Source organism: Mirounga leonina, unplaced genomic scaffold (assembly GCF_011800145.1).
Source record: "Mirounga leonina isolate KUSES-001 unplaced genomic scaffold, KU_Mleo_1.0 Mir_125, whole genome shotgun sequence".
NCBI lineage: Eukaryota > Metazoa > Chordata > Mammalia > Carnivora > Phocidae > Mirounga > Mirounga leonina.
This window is the reverse complement of record NW_023270305.1, coordinates 65,565,575-65,585,009: the sequence shown is the minus strand read 5'-3', so window position 1 is coordinate 65,585,009 and position 19,435 is coordinate 65,565,575. Positions and strand designations below refer to the sequence as shown.

General features: G+C 47.1%; 1 protein-coding gene across 2 annotated transcripts in view; it reads left to right on the top strand.

The window, feature by feature from the left end:
• Positions 1-19,435, top strand: part of PRKCE (protein kinase C epsilon) — a 488,826-nt gene that overhangs the window by 434,548 nt on the left and 34,843 nt on the right. For both annotated transcript variants that reach the window (XM_035001641.1, XM_035001640.1), the window contains one exon: positions 17,139-17,277. In XM_035001641.1, coding sequence (XP_034857532.1) covers positions 17,139-17,277 — 139 coding nt within the window. The remainder of the gene's footprint in view (positions 1-17,138; positions 17,278-19,435) is intronic.

Here is a 19,435-nt window from a genome sequence, read left to right as displayed (position 1 = left end):
AGAGCGCTGGCTGACTTGCACAGAAAAGGAATTTGGGGAACAGCGATGGAGCGGGTCACAGATACAATGGGCAAGCTGGAAAATCAATGAGAAATGGGCAGGGACCACGGAGGCTGGACACAGCCATGCCTCATAGATGTGACCATGGGAACCCACAGCCTGGTCAGCTCAGTCCCTTCACCCACCTGCCTCTGCCTCAGAAGTCACAGGAATACCAAACTGGCCAAGCCTTGATGTCCCACGTCCTTCCACAACTCACACAGGTCAACTGACTCACCAAGTCAGTTATGGTGGGGAAATAAAGTCTAGCAGTGAGGGTACAGCCACTATTCTATAATTCCTGGTTCTGTTTCTTCATTCTGGTTTCCCCTTCTCGTGGTTGTTTGCCATTGTGCTGCTCCCTTACGGTGTCACTTGTAATGTGGTCAGTCTGGAAAAAAAAAAAAAAAAGCAGCAGGCATTCAAATCTATTTATGGGGCAAACAGTCAATTTTTTTGTAGGTGAGGGTGGAGTATGAAACAAGTGGTTTCAATGCTCAAGTTTGGAAATTGCTCATGAAGGAGAATTGGAACAATATTTGTCAAACACCTACCCTGTACCACTGGAATAAATTTTTACCTATTGTCTTATCTGAGCATCACAGTAAGCCTTTGAAATGAGTAATTGCTATCCCCATTTTACAGGTGAGACACGTGAGCCTCAGTGAGGTTAAGTCATTGTCTTCACATATCGTTAATAAGAAGTCAGAACCCGAGTAATCTCCAAAGTCATGTCTTTCAGATACCACAGCCCCCTGTTCAGTCTCAGACAGTTTTGCCCTATTAATCCTTAAGTGACATCATGGAGAGTCCCTGTTTTGGTAAATGTTTCCTGATCCTTATGCCCTTGACGTGTAACCGATTTCCCAAATCTAGATCTCTGGTTGACAATGAAATGCAGTTATTGTGAAGTCAGGACTGGACCACCACACCTCACAACCTCCTGGGATGGCTATTGAGGTGACCCTGAAGTGAGACCCCCAGAGAATGACCCAGCTGTCAGTATGTACTGACCTCTCCTGGCACCTGGCCCTGGAGCAGGTCCAGGGGTGTGCAGGGAGAATACAGATGTGGGCCCTTCTTCAAGGAGCTTCCAGCTAGTTAGAAACTCCTCCAGTGCCGCTGGTCTCCACCACCCAGTTTAGACCCACCCGGCGGGGGTTGGTTAGGAGGCTGCTCTGTGGGGTGCAAATCCTGGTCCCCACCCCCCAAGCTAGTAGTGGGCTTCTGGGCAAAGCATTCACCCTCTGCAGACCTCAGTTTCGCCATCTGTAAGATGGGAGTGATGATGGTACCCATTCTGGGGAGTTTTGGAGAGACTTAAATGAGATCATCCACACGAGGTACACTAGTAAATCCTCACCAAATGCCATCCTTGAGCAGGTGGCTTACGGCTTGCTCCTGTTTTCACCTGCAGGTGACAGAAGCTACAGCTTAGCATTCCGTCTCTTGCAAGTCATCTCACAAAGCCAGGCATTTAGAAGGTGCTCAGTAAATACTTGTCTTTTCATGGAAGAGAGATGAGGACATGGGCCAGAGTTCATTCCAGCTTCAAAGTTCATAGCACTTTCATTCTTTAACATACTGTTTATTGTTATATTAACCGATGTCTCCTTCCACGCTAGAATGTAAGCTCCATGAGCGCAGGAACCTTGTTTCCTCCATGCCAAGAATAGTACATGCCACGTAGTAGTTGCTTAGGAAATATCTAAAGGCGTGAATGAATTTTTTTTTTCCCTAAGAAAGGAAAACAAGCCGGCTAGCGACCTGTGGCCAGCCTCTGCCCAGGGAACTCCTGAGGCCCGGGCTGATGATCCCACTGTCCCACAGACTCCAGCCCGCCGTGGGTTCTCACTGGAGGCCACCCACAGAAAGCTGCCCGTGCCTGTCCCTTGCCCCTAGCTTCAGCCAGCTCACCTGCAGGGCCCAGGGCACAGCTTTTCAAATTGGCAGCTGCTTAGTTCGATGTTGTAAAACTCACTGGGAATTGCTGCCATTTGGATTTATGATTTTAATTGTTTTATAGTTTATACTTGTGCCCTGCAGTGATTTTCCATTAAATCAGAACATTTATGTTTTGAAAAAGAGCAGGTCTGGTTGTGGGTATATATATATCTTAACAGCTAATCTCTGGCGATGAAAACTATGTAACAGTCATCAGCAGATTAGGAAATTAGCATTTGTTTAATTAACCTCCATGTGGGGCTGCTAATGCATGAAAATAGTGAGGTGGTTTTTTTTTTTAGCTTCATAAGATGATGGATTTTGCATTTGTATATTCTTAAGGCTTCAAGAGTAATTGTTAGCATGCATCTCTGTTAGCATAAATGAGTAGGTGAGAATAAATTGCAAAACTGGAAAGAGACCAACACCATCAAATACAATCTAAGAAGTCACTTCAACCTATTGATTTTATGTAAAACATACAGTATATGCACATGTATTGTATATACATATACAAATTACATAAATATAAATACATATACAAATATACTAAAGATTTGTTACATATATTAATACTAGGTGCTTTATTACATATTACATATATGTTTTTATTACATATACATTTTGTGTCTATATAGGCAATGTATAATTCCCCAAATCTCTCTATATATCATGTCTATTAATCATACTGTGTATTTATTACATACATAATTTATTTTATATCCATATTACTTTATTATCTATACTGTATTATACACACAATAAAGTACCTAGTATGATTAATACATGAGAGAGAGAGTTACATGTTGCCTGGACTCATTCTCACACAGCATGTTACCTACTTTATTACATATATACTTCATTGTATATACACAGGGGACACATGACTCCCAACATCTCTGCATATATTTGTGTCTACAAATATTAATTTGTCTCTATATTAACAACACTATATAATTTCCATGTATAATAAAGCACGTAGATAATGAAGTGTGTGTCACAAAGTATAGAGTACGATTACTATAGCCTAGAGCTGTGGGTGTTTAGGGAGATGTTGAGAGCACATCCTCATAGCACATGTTCATTACCTTTTTAGTTTCCACTGAAGTTTAGCTTTTGCCACAGCACTTGCTAAAATAAATTCACAAGTCATGATTTATTTCAGAATAGAATATGTGGAGAACTGAACCACCAACAAATTGCCCGTTTTTGTGTGTAATTTGGCCACTCCCCTTGCTTTCTGGCCGAGAACTATACCGCTCATAGACCTCCTCACTATGTCTGGCCAGCAGGCTTACACTGCGCACTGGCTTCATTCAGAACCAAATTAAAATATGTACTCTGTACAGGTAGAAATTGCTACTTGTCATGCACCAGGAAAGCTGTAAATGCTAAATCTGAGGGTCCACTCTGCTCCGTGTGTGTACCGCATGCCCTTAGTCCCCTTCTGTGACCTTGATTGTAATGAAAGAGACTTTGTTTGAAAGCTAGATATCACTTTTCCCAAGGCAGAGATAGGTCAATCTTAATTATTAAGTGCCTCCCTCCACTGAACATAACTTACTACTGTTTCATCCACATCTGTGGCCAAACAGCCTGCTCTAGTGTGAGGATAAATGCAGCTGGTGATTGCCAGCAAAGTCAGGAAATGAACGGCACTCTGAATTTTAGCTGAATGACATCAAGAAAATCCAGTCATGTTCCAAGAATGGTCCTAGGGTTAAATAAAAGGAAGCGGATGACTCAGACTGAACTCAGAGGTGGGGGAAGCCAGTGGCCGCTAGAAGGGATGTAGGCCCCCTCTAGCCAGGATCTGAGAAGTGGTATTGAAGCTGTGCCCCCCAGCCCATCTCCCCCACTAACTCTCCGGAGTCTTCTCATCAGTCTATGCAGGTTCCCTGGGGGAAGTTACATCTCAAGCCATAAGTGCCCACCTTAGCTCAGTGACACTGAACAAATTTGCAACTAATTCAAAAGAATTATAGTTTGAGGAAGGGTGGTTTCTAATGAGATGGAAGCAAAGAAATACCCAGGGCACAGTGACCCCCTCAGATGGAGCAGAAGGAAGGGAGGGCCAGGGAGAGGGCAGCCAGAAGGCAATGGGCTGGTAGAGAGGAGAGAGAAGCCCAGGAAACTGGACTGTTGTTGAGCTGGGCTCCCACTACACCCACCAGCTGGGAGGAGGAGCCTCTAGGTCCTTCTTGGTTGGGAGACTGGACGGCACCTGGAGAACAGGGCGCTCCGGTGAGTTTTCTCTGAACGGAGTTCCTTCTGCATGGAGAACAGCTGCTTTCTTGTGTGAGGGCAGATCTCCCAGTGTCCCTGCAGAGTTGTTGCTTTCTTTTCTTTTTTTCCCTGAGCCGAATTCTGGAATTCCCTTCCCTTCTTCCCATTGGTGGATTTGAAGTTTACAGTTCTTTTCTTTACTAAAGCTGTTCACTGGGCCAGCCCTGGCACATGATACCTCTACTGATCTGGAAAGTGTTTTCTTAAAAATTACAATTTATCATCATCATCATCACAATAATTATTTAGAAATAATTATTTCTAAATCAGAGTATCTAAGCATAAAGAGAAAATATCAATAAATACAAATAAGGGCAAGTACTTCTATCTCTCTGAGCTCGGGTGGATATTAGGGCTTCCTTGGGCTTCCTGAGTTTCCTCTCTGGTTGTCCCATCAAACATTGGGCTTGTTCACAGACCAGTGTCAGCTCACTTCTCTGCTCAGACTGTTTCAGTCACACTCATCATTTCTCCAGCCCAAACCTTCATCCGTCACCACCTGGTTGGCATATCCACTTAGATGTTTCCCAGTCACCTCAGACTCAGCATGTGCGAGCTGAGGTGTCAGTAGACCCCTGCCCTCACTCCAAAACCAGGACCTCCCTGGTGCATAGTAGCTGCCTAGTAAATATTCATCAGCTGGAGCGATGGAGGCTGCCTGTTTCATAAACTCCACCAGATTTTGTGCTCCCTGATAAAAAAAAAAAAAAAAAAAAGAAGGATCTCCTTCACCCGCCTCCTCCTCGTGAACCTGTGTATTTTCCTTCTCTATAGGCTGCAGGCCTGAGCCCGTGAACAAATGTGTGGGTGTGAGCAGAACCCTATAGCTGTCCTTAGGGGCTTGTGTGCATGCGCACACGCGCGTGCATTCACATTTCTGATCAGCTGAAAAGCACCACACAGTCTTAAAGCAAATACCTTCTATGGCCAAATTAAACAAATACAAATGTAAGACTTCTTTTTTTAAGAATAATAAAATCTGTTTTCTGTCCCTTCAGAGGTCAGTCCATTTTCGGCTTCCTGGCCTCGCTTGAGGCCTCTGATAGCCTCCAAGTAACTTGGGTGACCCTCACTTTGCAGGAAGACGTGCTTTCCCTACATCCCCCTCAACTTGTGCGGAGTTACATTTGTGTTTCCTCAGCTCTTTATCTGGGCGGAGGTGACCTGTGAGGTGCTGACCACTCTTCTAGCATGCGGCTCCTTGTACGGCTGGACGAGGAAGACCTACACTTACTAGTTCCGGCAGCTTCTCGCCCTGACCTTGAAGAGTGGTGTTCTAGCCTCCCTGGCTGGGAATCTGGGCATGAGGAGCTATAGTGCACTTCTGCGAGGCTCCAGGCACACCCCCCAGAAAGGTTACTCTTGGTCCTTTAGCTGGAGTGGCCCTTTTGTTATGACAGAATGCTGGCTAGATTTTGAGCTGCAAATCGCTGGGGCCAAAAAAAAAAAAAAAAGGCAAGAATGGCAGCCCTGGCCTTCTAAGGACAATGGTGGTGTCCTGTTTGTCCCTCTAGTGTAGAACTTACCATCCCAAGGGTTCTGGCCTCAGGTCCACCTCTCCCTCCAGATCCCTCCTTGAGGACAGGGACTGTGTCCTCTCTCTCAGTATCCTCAAGGCTCACCACAAAAAGCAGACTCCGAGCTGCAACCATAAATATTGTGGAACATGACACACAAGGGCCAACTAGGCAATGGAGGCATTAGGATTTTTAATCATGCCATTAACTAGACCATCACTGGAGTGGACTTAATACAGATCCGTCTCCTCCGGACGCTCAACCAACAGTGAATGCAGGCACTGTGCAGGACTCTGGGGACGGCGCTGGGGACATGAAGACGCAGTCACTGTTCCCATGGAGCTCGTGTGGGGGAAACCATATACTCAAGGAAATAAACAAGCAAAGTCCTTCCAGGTTGTGGTCATTGCCATGAAGCAAATGACCGAGGTGACTGAGATTCAAGGAAGGGTGGGTGGGGGGCGAGTGGCGATGGGCTGCTTTAGACAGGGTGGCCAGTGAGAGGCGTCCCTGAGGAAGAGAGGTCGTGGCATGGACCTTAATGACAAGGGGTCTGTTCTCCAGGGAGAGGGGACAGCCATGGGGCAAAGGTCTTAAGGCAGAAAAGTGTTGTTGGAGACCCTTGACCCTGTGGCTAGAAAGACGGGGAGGTGGTGGCAAAAGAAGGGGGTGGGGGGCCAGCTCCAGAGTCAGAGCAAGGTTCTTGCACTCCACTCTGACTACCATGGAAGCTGCTGGGGTTAGCGGAGGGGCTCTGCGAGTGTAATGGAAGAATGGAGGGTACAGGAGGATGCCAGATTCAGCTGCCTCCTGAAGGTTTGGCCTTGGTTTTAACACTTTCTAATACGTTTTAATAGTTCCATATGGTATCTGAAAGCATTTGTCTGGGTCGCCTGGATGCCTGGGGCCATGATTCACAAACTCCCCTCCCTGCTCCCTGATTCTTTCATCCTTTGACTGGCGGGTATTGTGATGGGAGGGAGGATCCCAGGTCCCGCCCTCACGGGGCATCTGTGGCGGAAGACAGATCCTCATAGCAAGGCCTGTGCTGGGACTTCAAGGCAGGAGACAGCCTCACACACTTGGGAAGCACCCAAGGCCCACAGGCCCAGGTTTGGATTATGAGGGGGTGAGGGGAGGGAGGAAGCCAACAGTCCCAACTGGTGGAGACCCCAAAGCACCTCACACACCACACCAGGAAGCGTGTTCGAGGAGCGCTCCTGAAGAAGGCAAGTAGAAGAGCACCGTCTGCTTTGCATTTTGTACAAAAAGGCCTGCTGGTAAAGGTTTGCTTCGGGGTGGAAAGGGAAATGTGTGTGCAACAGCCTGATTTGCAAGTTCAGACTTCATGGGCTCCAGCTGCCTTCGCTTCCCAGGATCTCGGACGAAAAGGGTCCTTGGGGATTAGCTCATCCAGCCGTCTTTTCTCATATTGAGGACAGCGAGCTGAGAGAAGTGACTTGCTTGAGGTCATCGCTGTCCTTGGCCCAGTCTGTACACCGACCGAACCCTGAAGAGCCATTTCTAAGTGCAGGTTGACTGACGGCCTGGAGAGGACTGGGAGGCTGGGTGTAAATGTCACGATGGTCAGAGGGGCCCATCCTGCTGTCTGGGCACACAAGTCAAGGCCTATTTCCCATCAGTGGAGGTCAGGATATTATCTGCGGGTATATCAAGCATAAGAATTTGCTTTCATTGCTGTGGGTTAAAAAAAAAAAAAAAAAAAAAGTAGCTACAACCTCGCAGTCAGATAAGTTATTCTATAGGGATTCCACGTCTTAATGTCCAGGTACAGCCCCAGGCTCTTTATTTTGGCTGTGAAAGGGGTACCATTTCACACCTCGGGTTTTCCAACTGTCAGTGTGGTAGCTGGAGGTCTGCTCTCTCCAGACCAGGGGTCATCAGTTTGGTCAAAACAGCAGTGCCTAGCTTATCCGTTACATCTTCTAACCACCTTGCCGTGAGTCCAAAACAGCCATCACCCCAACGGCGGTAACTGTGCTCTCAGTCCCACAGCGGGGCAGGAGTGTAGATACCATCTTTTTTGTCCCCCTCCTCAAGCAACATAGCAAAGTGATTCAGAGCACGGGAGTTGATGTCAGGCAAACCAACTGTGTCACTTACGCCCTGTGTGTCCGGGGCCAGGGACATAGCCCCTCAGAACCTTCTACCTCTTCTTTAAAATGGAGGCGATAACAGTCCTACCGGGTCCCTAGGCCATTGGTGAGATTAAATGAGATAATGCATTTAAAGACTTAACACTGAGCCAGCATACAAAAACATTTGGAAAAAACCCCAAAATGGTATTTAACTATTTTGTCCTAAATGACTGAGCTTTTCCTATGAAAAGACTCTGGGATTTCCCTGCTGACTGGCCCAGAGTGAAACATTACCACGGACTCCAGGTATCAGCATAGCGATGGAGAATTTTGAAATCAGTTACCTTGGCTCTGAAGCAAATGGTGCTTCTCTATTTGACAGAGAGGCAGGAGGTTCACTTTCCTAGGCTTCGTGCTTGTAGTCCTGCCTGGCCCAGGGTGGCACTGGAGGGATCTGGCGTTCCTGGGGGTGCTAGGGGGTGGCCACCACAGAGGGAGCCAGGAGGAAGGACAGCAGCTGGTCACCAATGTTTGCCCCAATGTCAAGGGGAGTGTGCTATATTGAAGGGGAAAGTTGGCTTTCTCTTGAATGTATGGTTCAATTTATGAAGCAACATCTGCCCCAAGAGCCTGTATTCCCATCTGATTAACCACAATCATGTGCTAGTCTCCACTATTTGTCCAAAAACAAGCAGAGTTTCTTCATAACCTCCCCCGAGGGCCTGCTCTCTCTGGTGATCTAAATACTTGGCATCCTGAGAAGTAATCTTTCTAATCTCTTATCTTTAAGTAAATGGAAGAATGTGCTGTCGTTTGTGTGGTGTTCGGGCCTGAGCTTTGGGGAATTAGCATGCCGGAGAAATATACCAGTGAGCGTACCAGGGAAATGAGGGCATTAAAAATGGAGAGCCTGGGTCAAGAAGACAGGGACATATGGGTCTCTTCCTTTGGGGTGAGTTTTCAAGTCAAGCAAAAAAAGTTTTTTTCAATTTTTTCTTATGTGTGAAGGGTCTCCTGGGTGCCAACCCTTCGCTAAATGCCAGTGGTTTCCAGAAGAGTTTCCTGGCCCTTATTCTTGGGGAATCTACGAAATTGGGAAAATACAATTTCACAAGGAGGAGAGGATGATTTTTTCGGATAAGATGGCTGAGGTGCGGTGGGGAGGAGCGTAGGACTCCACCCAGCTTCTGCTGTTCAGGTCGCAGCTCACCTCCCGAGCTTTGGTGCCCACCCCCCACCCCCCACCCCCGGCCCCACCCCCAAGTTCTTTACAAGTTGGGGATGATGATACCCCTCCTGCCCAGGGCTGTTGTTGGGAGACAGAGATAAGGTGTGCAATCCAGCCAGGGAGCCGGGAAGCACAGGGATTCCGGCTGCTAGGACGCCACTCCCGGCTCTGCACGAGGGCCTGGGAAGGTTGCTGAGGGTCTGGAAACTGTCACCTTGATCCTGATGGGTGACAACTGTGCTGCCCCACCCCTCCCCCTTAAACCACCCCGCCAGCCTTTGCTTTCTCCCTGGGGCACCGGTGTTGCCCTGGGTGCGAGGTGTCATTCCCCAGGCCCAGGGGAAAGGAATCTGTGATTTTCTCCCCAGGCTGGAATAGAAGTTTCAGTCTCTTTCTGTCTCTCGATTTCAAGTATTCTTTGACATTTTCTCCCCTGCGTGATAGTTACATATGCTCCCTATTCTTCATCCCACAAAGTCTGTCTCTGTAGTTTATGCACACTAGGAAGTAATAAGTATTTCTCTAATATTAAAGAGTTTTTAGGGGGGCGCCTGGGTGGCTCAGTCCGTTAAGCGTCTGCCTTCGGCTCAGGTCATGATCTCAGGGTCCTGGGATCGAGCCCCACATCGGGCTCCCTGCTCCGCGGGAAGCCTCCTTCTCCCTCTCCCACTCCCCCTGCTTGTGTTCCCTCTCTCGCTGTGTCTCTCTCTGTCAAATAAAGAAATAAAATCTTTTTTTAAAAAAAAAGTTTTTAGGGACCCACAGGGCATGTGCGTCTTAAGAAATGACTGTCAGAAAACCCTGGAGACTGTTAGAGACCATTAGTTACTCCTAGAGTAACTACCACGTATCAGGCTCTAAAGCTTGAACTTTCACGGATTACATCATTCAATAATGGCAATATTATCCCCATTTTACAGATAAGGAAACTGAGTCTCAAGCATATGTGGGATTTTCTTGACTATCTTTTGAGTTTCTGGAAGTGCTCTGTGTTCCTACCTCAAGGGAACCATGGTGGTTATACCACCATGCCCCTAAATCACTCCTTCCCTATCAGCGGCTGTGATCTTTGGGCCTTTGTATTCCCCTTCTCATCATGAAGCCTGCCTTTTTTAAGTGCAAAGTGATTTGGGTCCCATCAGCAGATAGAGATTTCTAGCTCATGGATCTTACATTTGATCTGAAAGGTGGTCACACGCAGTTGTGTGAGTTAGGTGACTTAGCCCAGCACTGCCTCTTACCAGCCATGCAAGCGTGGGTGAGCGGCTTATCTTTTCTGAGCCACGATTTCCTAAGATGCTTAAAAAGGTGTGTTGATGGTACCAAATGCCAGCAGGCTAGTGTGCCAGGCTTCCTGTCTCCCAGGATAAAATGGTAGAGGACATTCAAGGCAGATGCACCCTTTCCTGACAGCCTTGCTCTCAAATCCCTATTGGGCTTAAGGATCTGGACCAGACCATCTTGGAGCCTTGATCACTGTTTAAGACAGAGCAGTAATTGTCCACCAGCGGTCTTGCAGGGGACATTTGACAATGTCTAGAGCCATTTTGGGTTGTCACAACTGGGGGGTGGGGGTGTTGATAAAAGCATCTAATGTGTATAGCTCACCATTTCTGTTGAACATCCTACAATGCACAGGACAACCCCCCACAACGAAGAATTATCCAGGTGCAAATGTCAATCCAGCTCCAAGGTTAAGAAGCCCAGGACTAGAGGGGCACCGCATAGCCTGTTCCTTACCATCTTCCCCATAGCTCACTGGGACCTCTGGAAGCTGGGGAGAAAGGGAGTTTCCATGGAAGTTCTCACAGGTCCTCAGTCTAGTGGAGAATGCACAGTAAGATAGCCTTCAGTCAGGTTCCAAGTGACAGGGGCTATGATAAAGGCATTCTGCCTAGGGAAATGCCTTTATCATAACCAGAGACACCCCCCCCCCCAAATCAGAGACTACCAAACACTATCATCATTACTTAGCATTGTTCTTAAGGTTCTAACCAACACAGGCAAAATAAATAAGTTAGAAATGTAAACACTGAAAAGGAGGAAGTAAAAATGATCACCAGTTACGAATGATTTGGAAAATCCAGGAGAATCATTTATTTACGAAAATAAAGAACATTCATACAGTGGCAGGGCATAAAACAATAAGTAGAAATTAAGAACTAGTACATACATATGCAACCAGATAAAGGATATGATGGAAGAAAAGACCCCATTTACAATAGGAATTTAAAATATAAAATAGCAACTTGGATTCCTCAGAAGTGGATTCAGCTGCGATTATCATATAAGCCGCAGACAACAGTGCTTTAAATAAGATACAAGTTTATTTCTTTTTCATATGAGTGTTATCTGGAGATAGGAAGTCCAGTGACCATTTCTGGGGCTTGGTCCTTTTCTTTATGGCTGAAGGTGGCTACTAGGCCTCCAGGCATTATATCCTCATTCAGGCAATGGGTAGAAGGAAAGAGAAGAGTAAGCCTCTTTCTTTTGAGACTTCATACAATTGACTGGCTAGAATTTAGTTATATAACCACACCCAGCTCTAAGGAAGGCTTTGAATTCCAGTTTATAGCTACATCACTACGTGCAGGGCTTAAAAAACAACAACAACAACAGTGTTCTCTTACTAAGGAAAAAAATGAGAATGGGTATTGGGACAACCAGCAGGCTGCTATTTAAATATAACAAGAAATGCACACGATCTATAGGAGAGAACTTTAAAATGCCCCTAAAGGACACAGACAAAACTTTAATGAATAGAAAGACAAACAATGTTATTGGATAGGAAGACTCAACATCATAAAAATATCAGTTCTCTCTGAGTTAATTTATAACTTTAGACGTGTTCCCAATAAAAACATCACCAGGATTTTTTTAAAACAAGACAGATGATTCTAAAGTTCATATGGAAAAATAAACAAGCAAGAGTAGCCAGGAAATTTTGAAAAAGAAGAAGGGGACCAGCCCTACTGGATGTTAAAATGCATCATAAACCTACAGTAATTTCAAAAGTGTGGCATAGATCAACATAATTGAATGAAGACTACAGAAAGACCAGTATTTGAAAAAGGTGATGTTTCAGTCAATGAGGAAAAGATGAACTCTCCAACATATGGGGTTGGAAACAAAGTTGGATCTCTACTTCACACCTTTTATCAGGCCGAATTCCAAATACATCAAAGACTTGCATTTATAAAATGAAAGCCTCAAAGTACAAGGGGAGACCTTGGGGGGAATGCTTTAAAAGTTCGAAATGGGTAAAGCCTTTCAAATTAAGACATAAAACCATAAAATAAACCACCGTAAGCAATGTCAAAAATTAAACTGGGACAAGAATTTGCAATTCTTAAAACCACTCCAAGCTCATTTCCTAATATAGAAAAAGCTCCTTAAAAAAAAAAAAAAAAAAAAAAAACAATAAGAAACAAGCACCATAAAGGAAAAATGGCAACAGTTCACCAAAAAAAAAAAAAAAAAAAAAAAATTAAATATATGAAAAAATGCTCAAACTTACAGAGAAACTTTAAGAATATACCAAGATAAGGGCGCCTGGGTGGCTTGTCAATTAAGCGTCTGTCTGCCTTTGGCTCAGGTCATGATCTCAGGGTCCTGGGATGGAGCCCGGTCTGGGGCTCCCCGCTCAGCGGGGAGTCTGCTTATCTCTCTCCCTTTGCCACTCCCCCTGCTTGTGCTCTCTCATTCTCTCTCTCAAATGAATAAATAAAATCTTAAAAATCAGACTACCGAAAACTCGGTAACATACCATGTTGGCAAGGAGGCATCATCACGTACCGCTGATGGAAGTGTAAATCCTTCAGCTCTGAGAAGGGCAGTTTGGCAAGATCCATCAGAATCCACATTCCTGTTCTATTGGATTCAGACATTTCTTTTCTAGAAAAGCTGTACAATTACCTTCATATATTTATAAGCTTATTCACAGCAGCCCTGTTCGTAATAGCACAATATTGGAGGCGAGCTAAATGCCCCCCAGTAAATATGACAGAGTGTTGTACGGCCATAAAAAAGAATTTAGGAGCCTCTTAATGTGCCAAGACAGAAAGATCTCCAATACATATTAAGCAAAAGACTGCATATAGTAAGCTCCCAGTTGGTTAAAAGGGGGGACATGAATATATAATCACACGTTCTTATTTATGCAGGAAGTGTGACCCAGACAATACACAAGAAATAAAATGCAGTTGCCTATAGGGGGAAAACGTGGTGTCTGGAGAGCAGATGCAGGAGGGAGCATTTTTACTGTATGTCCTTTTATACTTTGGGTTTTAGAACACATGAAGATATTACCTATTGAAAAAAATTGAATGAAGCTATTAATTTAATAAATAAAAACTGGTTATATTGACTCACATAGAGGGGAAAGGATTTTGCTGTATTTTTTTCCACTATTAAATAAACTACCCCGTTCCTTAAAAAAATGTCCCCGCTCCTCAAAAGTACTGTGTCCTTGTATTTGAGGACTGGTGGGGATTAATATCTAGGCAGAAGTCCCTCTTTGCAAAGTTGTCAGTCCACAAGTTTGATGAGTACCTACTATGTGCCCAGCCCCTGACAGCACCAGGGGAGCACCCAAGAAGGAGAAAAGCACACTCACCCTGTCCTTGCAAGCTGGGCCTCAGACCCAGCAAGGCTGAGAAATGATAGTCCCTGACCTTCCCAGGGAGGCTTTGAAGACCCCTCGTGAACAGGCAGCACTAAAAGCCAGCAAGTGGGGGGATCCTGGGGCAGGAAAAGGAAGTCGAAAGTTGGGAGTCCGGGGCATCAGTGCCGCTAAGGGGGAGGGAGGGAAAACCAAGAGGGACCACCACCCTCAGCTGCTGTACAGCAAGCAGAATTTCAGGGACTCCACCCTCCTTCAGCAGCCCTTGTCCCCTAACCCCCTTGTAGGGAAGGGTGGATGTCCTCTCTCTTTTCCTCGGCCTAAGCAAGCATGGCCCTGGGCGGCCTCGGCTCTCCCCTCCGCTGAAACCCCCACTCAGGAACTCACTGAAAGCCCTGCACCAGACGGGTTTGGTCCCAGCCGTGGGGGTATTTTTCTTTTTAATGAGACTGAAGACTCCCAGAGGAATAAAGTTTTAACCATGGCATTTCTGGCCCTCAGGGGACTTTCCAGCTATACTCATCTTCCCTGTCACCAAAGAAAGGAACATAAGTCACTATCTCTTCTTGGGACTTGGTTTTGTGTGGGGAGGCCGAGCTTTAGAGAAATACAGACAGAGGGGAAATTTGAGGAGGTGAGTAGTGGCAGGATTTCTGGCATCCGTGGCAGGACTGTGTGAAGACGTGCTTTTTGGCCTGAGGCCTCTCTTCCCCACAGCAGAGGGGTAGCCTGCAGAACATGCTCGGCCCTCATGGGCCCCCTGGGCCTTCAGTGTGGGGCAGCTTCTTCCCTCAGGGAGAAGAGGGGGCAGGAAGCAAGGGGACAGTGTGCACCTGGGCCAGAGCAAGGGCAGGCAAAGAGCAGAAGATGGGGAGGGGTAAGACGTTCCAGCTTCTCTTGCCCCGAGGGGGAATCCTGAGCAGAAGGAAATGGCTGAGTTGAACTTTCAGATGGGCAAGGCTCAGGCTGGCTTGGAATCTTCCGAATCCACTCCATCCACACAAAGCAGAAAGGCGCCCTTCTGACAAGGCTTTAAAAGAGAGGGCTTTGAGAGGTAGCACGTGGGTCCTGTCTCAAACTGGGGTTGGAGGCTGGCATTGGAAGAAGTCCACCAACGCGAAGGCAGGAAGGTGAAGAAGTGTAGTGCACAGAGGCAGGAACGCCAGCCTTTGGAGCAGGGTGGGGACCGAGTTCAAGTCCCAGTGGAGTCAACCTCCTCGTCACCTTTCAGAAGTCACCTACCTTCTTCCAGCTTCCATCTACTTGCTGCTGCCACGATCATAGCAAAGCATGCTCTTCTGAACCCTCGCTGTTGTTCAGAGCATGAATGTGGTTTGTAGACCACAGAGGTGCTTTCCACACGTTTGTTGTTGCTGTTCCTAATACACGTGTTGCCATGGCAATCATCATGCGCGCGTGTGGGCAAGGTAGCACATTAGATTAGGGAGCATGAAGGGACTGTAACTCAGCAGGGCACACAGGTTCACCTCTCAATGACTCCCACGTTTGCAGGTGGGCGGACAGAACCCCCGGTTCCCTCTGACTCTGGCTCCTCGTGGAGGAAGTGAGTGTAATGCTATAAAGGCCTGCTACTTCCACACACTTCATCTCAACCTTCAGACAAGCAGGAATGTGTCATCCCAATTTGATAGACAAGGTAACAGACCAGCAAGGTGACTTCACCAGGGCCATGCCACCCTAGGGATTAATACCCAGGCCTCCCATGCCCAAGTCTGTGTTCCTCTCCCTTCCCTCCCACCCTGGCTGGAGCTGAGCCTTGACCACACATGGTGGCCAGGGGGGTAGATCGGGGAGCCTGGTCCCAGGGGCTCCGCTTGGTTGGGCTCACTGTCCTTTCTGTAGTTCATAAGCATCTGCTTAGAACAGCATATTTTAATGAGCTTTCTCTTTTCTCAAGAAGTCCCAGCTGTAGGCGGAAACAGGGCCGAGGGTGCAAAGCAGGCAGGCCCTGAAGTGCTTCCTGCCCCACCTTTGCTCTCAGGCCTGGATTCCTGATGGTGGCTGGAGTTCAAGTCCAGACGCCAGCAGGCTTGTGAGAAAGACCCCTCTTCCTCTGTGTGCAGGGCAATGGGCCTTCTTTGCAAGACCTGCCCAGCCCAGCCCAGCATGACTGCTGAGGGAGGACCAGGGCAGGGACCATCCTCTGACAGTCTGGGTCCTTCTATGGAACAGGTGTGGGACTTGCAGATTTGGTCAGTAGGGGGATTCTTACCCAGAACTTCAAATTTTATACAAGGTCTTACATGGTACCCCAAATTATAAAGCAAGAGAGCTGCTCTGGCTGAGGCCAGTATACCACCCCCCGCCCCTGTCATCCCATGTGGTACTCGCTCACTGCCCAGAACCGCCTGGGCTCTGTAGGGCCTGGTTGTTGCCACCAGTGTGTCTTCCCTCCTGTCCCCAGACACTTACCCCCTTTGTCGGCTTGCCCTATGAAGACTGATCTTGCACAGAGGTCATGCTCCCACAGGCAGGTCTCCCATCGTCCTCCGCGTGAATTTCTTTTTCTTTTTCTTTTTCTTTTTAAGATTTTATTTATTTATTTGACAGAGAGAGGGAACACAAGCAAGGGGAGTGGGAGAGGGAGAAGCAGGCTTCCCACCAAGCGGGGAGCCCAATGCAAGGCTCAAGCCCAGGACCCTGGGATCATGACCTGAGCCGAAGGCAGACGCTTAATGACTGAGCCACCCAGGCACCCCCTCCACATGAATTTCAAACTCCTCTTGCATTCTAGGCTTTTCGGGGTTGGTTTCAACATGCCTGTCTTGCCCCTCCATTCACCAGGGCCCAATTCTCTGGTCCCTTCACTGTCTTTGGCTCCCACCGTGTGGTCTTTCCCTTCCTTCCCCCCTTCTCCCTTCATGCTGTCTCCAAACCTAACCCTCTCCCCAAGCTTCTCTTGAGAGTCACTTCGTGCTGCTGCCCTCCCAGCCTGCACCAGCCAGCAGTGGTCTCCCCCACGACACAAGAGCTCACATAGTCAGCGTTCTGTAAAGTAGCGTCTGATTCTTACGTGGTTTTAGCCGAGTCATTGCTGTTAGTATGCATCTCTCCACCTGACCCCATTAACTCATGAAGGAAGGAGGAGGAGGTGCTTCTTCCTCTCATATCATATGGATTTCAGCACACAGTAGGGCTTCAATAAATATCTACTGATTTTATTAGACCGCAGCAGTCTTGAGATATCCCTGATGTTATGGAAGCTCTTCCCTCATGTTGAGGAGAATGGAGGCACTTTTGGGGGTTGGGCAGTGTGGGCGAGAGCCCTGGACTGAGGTCGGTTGCCAGCAGATTTCCCTGAGATGTGCACATCTCTCCCAACTCAAGAAGACCCTATTGGGATGTCTGAAGCATTAATTGTGTGGGTGTGGCCCATCTTGCAGGGATTTGAAACTGGACAACATCCTTCTGGATGCAGAAGGTCACTGCAAGCTGGCCGACTTTGGGATGTGCAAGGAAGGGATTCTGAACGGTGTCACAACCACCACATTCTGTGGAACTCCTGACTACATTGCACCCGAGGTAAGATGGTGCGCAGAGGGCCACATTCTTCTGCCAGGGCTTAGGCAGGCGCTGTTCCCTTGCAATGAGGTCACCTAGTGGTGCTGGGGGAAAGCACTAGAAAACCAGGAGAGATTCTAAGGGAGGAGGGAGAAAAGGAAGGGTAGAAGGCTCACTGATTTCTCCATAAGGAAGTGGTGGTGATGGAGGAGATAACAGGCCAACTGTGAGCAACGGGCCATTCCCCACACCAGGACAGAGACTCGCTGGGCCTTACCCTTCCATCTCAGTCCAGAACTACCAATGGACTGGGACCAGGAGGACTTTGTAGACTTGTATCATTATCTTCACTTCTTAATAACCAGAATAAAGGAGTGCCATCGATAAAGGAAGAAATTAGCTTCATTAGCTGTAATGTACCTACAGTAAAACCAGGAATTATTTGCCATTTCTAGCATAGTGGTGATTCTGCATGGCGGGCCACAGGGTCGAGCAGGAAGAGGAAAGCGTGCCTTGTTATAAATGTAGATCAGAGATGTTCATTGGGAACCCGACCGACGGTCTGCCTTTCGTGAAGTTGTTTGGATGTTTTGTTCATCATAAAGTGCTTATTGACCTTGAGTTTCTCGAGTCAGTCTTGCCTAGGCTGAGAGATACCTTGTGTGATATGATTCAGATGTCATAGATGCTGAATAAAAATGGCCTTGAGGGTTCTGACCATGTAAGATGGGAAGGAGATACCAACGCCCCCGTAAGCACTGCCCATGGGGCGTAGGTGTTCGTTAGCGCATTCCGATTGCGTTTCCTTTCAGTTGGCATTGTTTGAGCACCTGCCAGACACAAAGCAATGTGGGGATGAAGAACTGACTAAGCACTCCTCATTCTCCTGAAAGAGCTTCTGGTGTAGAGGCAGTGGGCTCTAAGTAAACAGCTAATTAAGCAGAATAAATAGATATAAAAGACAAGATGGTATCCTCAGGGATAAGGGAAGGCTTCTTGGAACACCCGGTAGATGAACTGAGTTGTCGAGAATCAGCAGGATTTCCTTTGGTGGTAGGTGTGGGAAGCATTTCTGAAAACAACCAGGGGATTGGGGTGGGGGGCAGGGCAGCACAGGAGGTTCAGTATTCCTGGACTCTGAATCCTTTAGGGCAGGGGCTGTGTCTCTTCTGAGTACTCCCAGGATCCCGCACACAGATCAGGCTCTTAGTAATGGTTTTTTGAATGAACAAATGAATTTGAACTTGTGACACTCAATGTGAGCAAAGACGAATGGATGAGAATATCCTTGGCCTTCATTCAGGGAAGGAAAATAGTATAGGTAGAACAGAGGAGTTCTTAATGCTCATAGTAATGAATAAAATTAGGAAAGAGGGCCAAGGGAAGTGGCCTTTATCCTAGAGGATCTGTAGACCCACTGAGAGTTTTCCGGTGGACAGTGTCCGGGTCTCTCAGACCTGTCCCAGAAAGAAGACAGACAACAGCAATCTTGTGCAGAAGGCAGAGAGTGCGGGAAAGACAGTTAAGAGACTTTTCACAGACCAGACAAGACATGGGGGGCCCGAGGAGAGGCGTGAGGATGGTAAGTATAGTTGAGCTCCCTTTAGAACCTTTACCTTCTAAGAGATCTGAAAGCAGAGATTTCAATCAGTCTTCCTTAGCAGGAACACTAGGAATTTAATCTTCAAGGAGAAATCGGTAAAAGCGAGGGCCCTCAGTTGGGACCTGCTTTTTTACCGTCTTCCTCATTCATTCCTTCTCAACAGAATGCCTGGTTCCAGTCCTCTGTAAGGAGGAGTCAAAGGGTTAACAGGACAGCAGAGTAGTTAAGGACCCAGCCCAAGGCAAACAGTCACTTTATGATGAACAAAACATCCACACAGCTTTCATGACAGGCAGTCCATTGACGCGAGTCACAATGAACAGTGCTGATCTCTCTGTTTATAATGAGGCACAGACACTCTTCCTTCCCATTCCTTCCTTGTGCCCACAATGCAGAATCACCGCTACATGCGAAATGGCGAGAAATCCTGGTCTTACTGTAGGCGAATTACAGTTATAAAGCTATTGCTACTTTTATCAAGGGCTATTGGGGAGATAAAATAAAATTATGCCTCCGACGCATTTAGCACAGTGCCTGGCCCACAGCGAGCACTGGGTCGTTATCATCACTGTTGCC